This window comes from Coenobita brevimanus, chromosome 76 (assembly GCF_032717465.1).
Source record: "Coenobita brevimanus isolate Jiangsu-jjx chromosome 76, ASM3271746v2, whole genome shotgun sequence".
Taxonomy (NCBI): Eukaryota; Metazoa; Arthropoda; class Malacostraca; order Decapoda; family Coenobitidae; genus Coenobita; species Coenobita brevimanus.
In genome coordinates this window covers 17749493-17759334 of record NC_137029.1, presented here as the reverse complement: position 1 = coordinate 17759334, position 9842 = coordinate 17749493, and the positions used below count along the sequence as shown (strand labels likewise).

The following is a 9842-nucleotide window of genomic DNA, read 5'->3' as shown; positions in this document are numbered from 1 at the left end:
CATGTGAGCTGCAGGCCCTTAAGAACCTTTCGCATCAACTTAATGAAACTTGAACAAGCTGTCTTAAGTCCAAAGGGCATCCTGGTGAACTGCACAAGCCCTTGGCTAGTTGCAAAAGCAGTTAGACCCCTTGAATCTGGGTGTAATGGAATTTGCCAGTAACCTTTACAAAGATCTAATTCGGAAATCTATTTATCACCAACAAAGTCCGCGAGATGATCGTCGCGAGTCGGCATAGGTTCCGCATCGAACAGAGTAATGTCATTAAGGGCTCTAAAGTCAACATACAACCGGTAACCTTCTTTCTTCTTAACCAAAACAACTGGGGAACAATATGGGGAAAAGGACGGTTCTATGATACCTAACTCTAGCATCTTCGCTACCTCTTCTTCCATCACTTCTCTCAAGTGATCGGGCACAGGATAGGGTTTCTTATGTACTGGAACGGAAGATGTTAACTTAATTTCGTGAGTAAAGGAGCTAGTCTTACCTGGCTTATCTGACAGCACATCAGAGTATAGATCTAACAACCCTTTCAATTCTACCTTCTGTTCTGGGGACAGTTTTTAGGGTTAATATTACATTCTTCAACCTTGTCCCCTTTGCTTGCGTTTACAAGCAGCAACTCTCCCTCGCTTGTGTCATCTAACTCAATTAGACCAATGCAAATTGACTGAACTAGGCCAGACTGTTCTTTCTCATCCCTTCTCCTGTGATATTTCTTTAGCACGTTGATATGAAAGAATTTCATCTTACCCTTAACTCTAATTACAATCTACGTTATTACGACATTCTCCTACCTCATAAGGTCCCTTCCATTGCATAGTTAGCTTATTGTGGCTACTAGGTAGCAGAAGTAGTACCTCCTCTCCAACAGATAGACTTCTGGGCTTGGCTTTCTTGTCAAAATATTCCTTATATTTTCGTGCACTGATCTTTGAATTGTAAAGTGCCAGCACAGTAGCATTCTTCCTCCAATCTCTGACGCAACTCGAGAACGTGTCGGTAGGAGTTTCTAAGGTTCTGATCAAGTTCTTCATTAGTGAGTAATTCATGTAGGATGGTAAGGGGACTCCGAACATTACGACCATATAGCAACTCAAAAGGTGAAAACTTTAAGCTGTCATTGGGTATCTCTCTATATGCAAACAACACTGCTGGGATGTACCAGTCCCAATCTTCAGGGTGATCAATACAAGCCTTGTGTAGCATCGACTTAAGAGTGCGATTCATTCGCTCAACACAACCGTTGAATGCGGCGTGATAGGGACTGGAGTGCACAGCTTTTACGGAGAGAAGTTTATTAATCTCTTTCTTGAGTTCAGATTTGAATTGTGGGCCATTGTCCGATAGTATCTCCTTGGGAATACCTACCCTAGAAAATATATCTACCAAACTCTCAGCAACAGTAATGGTGTCCGTCTCCTTTAAGGGGACAGCTTCCGGAAATCTGGTAGCACAGTCTATCACCGTTAAAATATAACTGTGTCCTCTGTCAGACACTGGAGATATTGGGCCAATGATATCAATAGTCACCTTGGAGAATGGTTCACATACGAGGGGCATCATAGACATAGGCACAGGTTTTAATCTACCCTTATGAGTGAATTTCTGACATGTCCCACAAGATTTACAGAACCTCCCGATATCGGCTCCTATCCCTGGCCAAAAGAACTTTTGATAAACTTTCCCTGCCATCTTACGATGGGAAAAATGACCAGACAGCAGTCCTTCATGAGCCAGCTTCAGTATCTGCGACCTATATGATTTAGGTAAAAGAAGCTGCTTGTCTCCCACTTCTGTTGGGTCCCTACTCTGAACACATACTCGGTATAACAAGCCATCAAATACCTGGTAATTGACGGTACGCCCATGGTGAGAAGTAGAATGGCCTTTCTGATAAAGGCTCCACGCAGACTTCAGCGTGCTACACTCGCGCTGGGCCTTTAGAAGAGACTCTTTGTCGGTTGGAATGTCCATATCTGTAGTATGCAAAGGTGTGTTGGTTAAGGGCTTCTTAGCCACACCTCTGGTCTGCACAACAGTGACAAACCTCAGCTTTATCCTCCACCTGCTTCGACTGGTCACAGACTGTGAAAGGAGGCACTGTTACCCAGGAAACCAGGCCTAACAAAACATCTGTAAACCTAACAGGGGCTATGACAGCCCTTACCTCACCTTCAAAGAACTTACTCTTGACAGTAACCCAAGCTGTGGGAAAGTGCTTAGGTCTACCTAGAAAATCGTACACTGTACAACGAGGGCCACCTCGTGCACTCTTAGGGACCAGCTTGGGGTTGATGAGCACAGTTGAACAACCAGTATCTAAGGTAACTTCAGCACAATGACCGTTAACTTCCCCCTTTGGATCCACGATCGTACCAGGAGGCTTCAGCTCACTTTCGAATACGAAGCTAACCTTAGGCGACGTATGAGGGGTGGAGAGCTCTGGGCACTCTGGCTTCTTGTGACCTTTTTTTCCACAAAGAAAACACTTTGGGACAAACTGCCTACTAACACTGGGCTTACAATCGTCCTTGTTAGAAGTAACTCCCTTACTAAATGTCGCACTTTTACCCTTACTCTTACCTGGTTTACTAGGCCTGAGGTGTCTGTCTGAATATGGGCACTCCTAAACAAATGAGCTGCCTGAGCTAGTGCCGAATTACTAACTTGGCCCTTTTCCTTCAAGAACTTACCCAATTCAGGAGAACAACTGCTCAAAAACTGGTCTCCGACAACAAAGTTAAACAATGATTCGTAGTCCTCTCCTACCTCGGAAAGTGACAACCATTGCTTTCAGAAGAGTGTAAGCCTAGAGAGGAACTGAAGGTGAGATTCGTCAGCTTGAACCTTCATGCTCCTAAATTGCCTACGATAGGAGTCTGCTTCTACCTGAAAGGCTTTTAACAAGGCACGTTTAAGCTGACCATAGTTACTAGAAACCTCTGAAGGCAAACCTACATAAATTCTCAATGTTTTGCCCTTCAAATATGAACCGAGATGTAAAGCTAAATCTTCGTCCTTCCACCCATAGAAAGCTGAAACTTTTTCAAACCTAGATATATAAGCATCCAAATCCTCACCATCTGAAAAATATGGAATCCGAGGCTTTCCTGAATCATCATTTGGACGAACAGACCCACCCGGTTCTGTAGCTTTAGCCTGAGCCAAAGCAAGCTCGTGGGCTCGCTGTTTCTCACGCTCTTCTCTCTCAAGCTTTTCCTTAGCGGCTTCCCTCGCAGCCTGTCTTTCTTCACGTTCCTCAGCCTGCTTAATGAGCTTCTGAATCTCGTCCAAAGACAGTCCCGAGTCTTGACCCAACCGTAATATCTCGGTAATGTAAGACATCCTGAAAATGCTATAAAACCCTAGAAGCTAATCATGGAAAGAGGAATGCATGTGAAAAAAAAAAATAAGGAAAAGAAAATAAAGAAAACAGACAAAACAGCAAATTAATTACCCCACTGAGGCTACCTTTTTTTTTTTTTTTTTTAAATAACAGAACGGAGGAAGGAAAAACAAATGGAGAAAAAAAATAATCCATACACCAGATAACTGGTGTCCTATGTTCATAAAATATCTGTAACAGTTAGACTTGAACAGTTGTAGGTTGAAATTTGGAGTAAAACAACTCTGGGGAAGCGAGTTCCAGAGAGATGCAGTTCGGGGAATGAAAGAATTCTGATAGGCAGAAGTTCTGCAATATGGTTGAGTGACATACCAGTCATGAGCGTTACCAGGTGCCCGTGTAGCACGAGGGAAGGCATGGAGAGGTGGCACCATGGACGCAACTTCGTTTGAACATTTGCCAAAAAAATATCTGTAAAATAATGCAAGGGAGGCAACATTCCTTCTTACTTGCAGGGGAGGTAGTTTATATGTAATGGCAGGGTTGTTAATGATTCTAACAGCTTTATTCTGAATTTTGTCTAGTTGTCTTAATGCAACCTCTCCACAACCATTCCACAAGGGTGAGCAATATTCAAGCTGAGAGCGCACATGACTCTTATAAATTATAGCTAACTGCTAACTGCTAAAAGGCCAGTCACATCCTACTCACTGCGCCAATTGTCAGGGTCATGATTGTTACAGCAGTGAACTAGGCAGGTGTGTAGGTTCTAATCATGACCTGGTCTAAAGAAAAGGACTGAAATTGAACTGGCTACCAAGGAATTACCACAGCAAGGGAAATTAAAACACTAGGAGAAATGAGAAAAGTAATATAATAAAAGATCCAAAATACAAACTCACCAGACAACTATCAATCACTTGCACATGCACACTCCAGCCACTCACACACACAAAAAAACACACTAGAGACATAGATGAAGAGCCGTAGGACGTGAGGTGAACCCCAGGGTGACCATGCTTATCTGGATAAGATCCACCGCACTACAGTAGAGGAACAACCAGTCACTATGGGTGCAGAAGATGAACAATGCCCAAACTCCAGGTTTACCACAGGCAGGCAGCAGTACAGTACCCTAGACACCAGGGCACTGGAGAAAAAGGGCACACTCCTTTGCCCTCCCAGAGGCGTCAGTCGTCCTAGCCAGCAGAGCTACGCCACTCCGTCTCTCCCAAAGGTGGCAGTCGTCCAGGCTAACAGTGCTACGCCACTGCATCACTGAGTCCCACTGCTAAAACATACATATATACAAACGGTATAAGACCAATCCACAATATACATACGTACCCACAACCACTCTTAAACCGTATGACAATAACAACACGTATTGTAAGTTTAAGGGAAGAACGCACAGTGAAGCGAAGAAGAAAAATTAAAGTAACACTTACTCTAAATTAGAAAGGATGGGAACACACAGAGAGGGCAGTTGTCCTGACGCCAGTCTGGAACGTACTAACCCACCACTGCTATCCCTTCAGCTAACAACACTTCTGTTGAGACTGCAGAGGCCTCAATCCACAAAGCCTCGAATATCTTTTCAGACCATTCAAGCTAAAACGAAGCCAAATGACAACTTAGAAACAAAACAATGATACCGAACCGAGACACCAAGCCTGGTTCAGTGTGACTTACCCTGACACATGCATATCAAAGCATTTTTCATATCTCAGTGCCCATCTTCTGTGTGTGTGTGTGTGTGTGTGTGTGTGTGTGTGTGTGTGTGTGTGTGTGTGTGTGTGTGTGTGTGTGTGTGTGTGTGTGTGTGTGTGTGTGTGTGTGTGTACTCTGGTTAATGCTTAACTCGCCACGTGCCGGCCACTTCAAGACCTAAGTGTCATCCCCATGCTGGACATTTTTTGTTTTTTTAGGCTAAAATGATAGATTTTGATGTGAAAAAAACGAATATGACCATAAGAAAAACTCACCGGAGGCTGGAAGTGCGTTTTTCATAGCCCCTCCGGTCGCCCGCAAGTGTGAGTGAGCGGGGAATCCCCAGCGGCGGTGAGATAAAACTCGTTTTCTATGCAAGGTAAACTCAGGTATTCTCGCCAACGTGACTCAGGGAAGGTATAAGAATGGTCTTAACACTTTTCTGTCAACTTTACACCCACAAAAAAGAATAAATCTTATTTCATTAAGAAATGTTTTTTGGGGAAAATAATCACTTACTCATGCAACACTATACGTATCACTGTGAATGCATTGTCTTACAGTTACGAGAAAATATGCAAAACTTGACTTCACAATGTACAGCCCTTTCACTTACAGTAAACTATTTACAACATGTCTTCAGTGTACACAGACATTAGAAGAGTATTTTTGATCATCTCACTGTGAATACATCGTCTAACACTTACGAGAACATACGTAAAACTTTACTCCACAACGTTCAGTCCTTACACTTACGAGAAAATATTTACATGTCATCACTGTATGCAGTACTTATAACACTTTCTGAGCATCTTTTGTCATATTTACAACACTTTTTGAGCATCTCTTTATTGCTCATCATTACCACACCAGTGTTTCTCAATAGTTAGCGAGAGTGTGGTACTCCTCGAAGCATGGGTATACGCACAGTCCTACATCACACTCTGCACACTTATACCTTGAGTCCTTCCGCTGAGTACGTGGCCTTACAGTGTTGTTTGCACACAAGTGACACCTCCGGTGGGGATTCTGATGCGTTCCACTTGGAGGGACGATTTTGGGGAAGTGTCTAGAGGGGAGGCGGAGAGGTGTGGCGGTGGTGTGGCGGTGGCGAGCAGTACATCTATCTTCCCCATATTCCCCCACTATTTCCCGCACCAGGTCGCGAATATAGCCCTCGAAGGTCTCCTGGATGCCAGGAGTATGTTCGTGGAGATAGTGAGCATTGAGGACGGTGATGTCGAGGAGATGGAAGGATAATTTTTTATACCACTTCATCCTGGGCCTGGCACAGTCAATGCTGGAAATCATGGCATCTGATTGATCCACCTGTCGCATGTTCACATAGTACACCAAGACAGGTTCTGGTTTCCAGACATGGTGCCCCCCTTCTGTCCTGTAATCTACACTGTCTGCGTGGTGTACAAGGGGCCGATGAACAGATGAGAGGAGGAATACTTCGCGGTTGTGGTGCCATACTGTTGCGAGGATATTATGTGATTTGTAAAAAAACAATCTCATTTTTCTGAAGCTTCCTCCCCACCTTCACCATGTGCCAACGGTTCTTCTTTACAGTGCCGCACAGACCAGTTTCCTGCAGGTGAAGGTACCTGGCGAGAAGGAGGCTTGTGTACCAATTATCAAGGTATTAGACGTGCCCACGATGAAGGTATTCCTCGATCATCGTTTTTATTACAGCCCCTGAGAGTCCCAAACTCTTATCTTCTGTGATGTCCATCTGAACACCTTTGTACAGTGATAAGAAAAAGTATCGCTACCCCCAGGACTGCTCGATGCTAAACAAACATTAGATGGGCTGTGTGGCCGGGTCCTTGCTGTTCGCGCCTCCCCTATCTAGTGTTGCCATATCACATTCTCATTACAAGAGTTGGAATAATGAGTAAGAACGAGCCACATGGTGGGGAAATATATAGGATGTGTTTGCGTTACCCTGAGCACCCCGCCTGGGATTAATAATGAAACTCGGCAGGTTTATTATTTTCCTACTGTTCAACACTTATTATCTATAGAATACAACAAATAAATTATTTTGAATAGTATTAAATCTATAGGCATCGACTGTGTGTGTGTGTGTGTGTGTGTGTGTGTGTGTGTGTGTGTGTGTTTAATGATAGTCTAGCAGGGGTGCACGAGTTTATTTGCTTGATTTAGATCGGTGGTTAAATGCTTCAGATGGATGCTTCAGACGTCTAGAGGATGTTTTCCAAGCAGGGAGTGGGTATACAAAATATTAAAGCAATGAGACTGAACATGTATTATTATTTTTCTTCTACTCAACATTTATTCTATGTAGAAAGCAATACATACCATTACTATACTGAAATTTACTAAGTTGGCTTGTATCGGCTGAAATACTATAATACGTCTGTCATGGGTGCACATACTAATTGCTCGTCTGCATGAATGTTGCCAACTTCAGATCATTCGGTTATATTTTTATTTAATGACCGGTGCCTGATAATAAAACATATTGTCTCTATCCACAGAGGCCAATCGATCTAATTAGCTTTTATTACCTCTAGCACAAATTCTAATATCTGTGTATCACATATCCAACATGGACGGGTTTGAGGTACAAACTTTCCTGTCCCATCATTCCACAACACTTCGTCGTTGTGTCATAGTGCATAGCTCTGAAGGGTAACGATGGTTTTTCTTATGACTGTACAGGACTATGTCCTGCACATACCCAGTCTTACAGTCGCACATCACGAAGATTTTGAAGCCAAACCTATGTCTTTTGCTGGGGATATACTGATGAAAAGCAATATTACCTCTCCATAGCACTGGACTATGGGTCTATGACGAGGTGTTGGTATGGAGAGAAAGAGGTACGGAATTTCTCTCGAAGGTGGTAAAAAAGCTGATGTATCCTCCTCATCCTGTTCATGTTGTTTGCGTTAGCAGGGTCAAGGGTGTCAAAAAATGAAGGTGGCTCAGGATGTACTGAAAATGATTCCTTCCCATCACCTTGCCAAAAAATGATGTTGCCATTACTGGATCCACAGTCCAATATGAAGGAAGCTGATTTTTTTACGATATCCCCATCAAAAACACAAGTGCTAGGAACACATACATTTCATCCAGGGTCACATCAGGTTCAAACAATCGGCTGTGTCATGTCTGTGTTGTTTCCCCACGTTCAAATGCAGCAAAGGCTTTGGTCAGGGCCACAATCTTCAAAACAAACTCCAAAGGAAAGTAGTTCCTGAAAAAAGTCAAGCCTACTGGAGGTATGGTAAAGTTCAGGGACACTACTCCTGGCCTTTTTTTCAGTGAACGGGTGAATGTGGGGAACAAAGTCACTACCGTCCTCCCACTCCCAGGTTGTTTCCTCATCATCATCATCATCGCCTCCGTGTTCCTTGGGCTGTGGGGAAGCATGGGGAAGTGTGGGGAATGGGGGAAGAGTTTCATGTGAGGTGCTGGGTGTGGGGAAGGCGGGAAGACTTTGTCCTTAGGGGCTGGGCTGAGCTGGGTCACGTGGGGGCAAGGGAGAGCACGGGCAACATGAGTCACTCTCCCCCAACAATGGAACTTTTCCAAATCTTCCACACTTCCTCCTCACACTTTCCTCCCCACATGTTGAAATCCTTTGCCTCCCCAACAACCCCTCAGCTGCAGGAGTACCTTCCTCCTCCCTTTCCTCCTCATCGTCATGACGTGCAAGACGACGGCGTGCATGTGGCCTCCTACCACGTGTTGCCCTAATGTAGCCCACATACCTGGATTCTCTAGGTGAAGGAATTTCGTCATCACTACTACTTTCCTCCTCAGGCTGGACGTAGTCCTTATCATGCATGTTGTCATCCTCCATATCACTTTCCCCAGTGTAGGGAACCTTCAGGTCCTGAATCTCCGCATCAGAGAGACCGTGGTGAGACATCACTGCACTGTATGACTAATAGAAGCAGAGTGAGGGAGAGCGAGCGTGAGGCAGAAGCGCGTGGGTATATGGGCCAGGCCACCTGAGGGCAGATAGAGGATGGGTAGCCCTACAAGCACACCAATTTTTGCGCACCTAGCTTGAAAATTGCGGTCACAATGAATTTTTGAAACTGAGACCATTTTAAAACGGCACTGGCACTGAGCACGCAATTATGTCAGACTGTTTTAAAATGGCACTGGCACGGGGTGGGTTAAATTTCGACATGGACTTAGGCTACTGGCCGTAAGGCATATGGCGAGGCTTTGGATATGGCAGTGGAGGATGTTAACTTCTGAAATTGTTGCACATTGAAATTTTCACATGGAACAAATTTCACCACCATTGCATATTAGCTCACAGTTGCCAAGTAGGCTATAAAAACCATCTTCCTCTCTGTTTAACTAATGCAGACTTATTACCTGTCCCCATCCCTGAGGGGCTCGGGAACAGGTATTGTTTTCACTCGGTTTGTCTGTACATTTCTCTGTCTGTCTGTCTGTCTGTATGGTAACAACTTTACGTGAAAACTACTGGTGCGATTTTGACTAAAATCACAGGGATGATGGGCTATGACCTAATCACCTGATTAATTTGGGGCCAAACTGGGCCAAGGCCCAGGCTGTGGGCCCCCAAAATGTTAAAACTGGGGACAGGTAAAAATAGTTTTTTCGCCATAACTACTTTCAAATTCGTCACATCGACATGAAGCCAAAACCTAAAAGTGCATTTTTCAAATCTGCATCCTCCAATATGCCTCATTACTTCAGAGGGGTCACCCCCCAGTTAGAGGCAGGGGGGGTCAATGTCAGGATGGTTGGGCCTAAAATTTCA

The 9842-nt window shown here is 44.2% G+C and overlaps 1 protein-coding gene across 1 annotated transcript in view; it reads right to left on the bottom strand.

Moving 5' to 3' along the window:
• The window catches only part of LOC145408181 (uncharacterized), a 9718-nt gene extending 749 nt beyond the window's left edge, over positions 1 to 8969 (bottom strand). The window contains exons 1-6 of the mRNA XM_080278935.1: positions 8809 to 8969; positions 3147 to 3352; positions 2174 to 2472; positions 987 to 2091; positions 491 to 553; positions 1 to 136 (exon numbers count right to left, since the gene is read on the bottom strand). The exon at positions 1 to 136 is cut by the window's left edge and continues 126 nt beyond it. Of these exons, the coding sequence (XP_080135061.1) occupies positions 1 to 136; positions 491 to 553; positions 987 to 2091; positions 2174 to 2472; positions 3147 to 3352; positions 8809 to 8969 (1970 nt within the window). The remainder of the gene's footprint in view (positions 137 to 490; positions 554 to 986; positions 2092 to 2173; positions 2473 to 3146; positions 3353 to 8808) is intronic.
• Between the last annotated feature and the right edge of the window lie 873 nt (positions 8970 to 9842).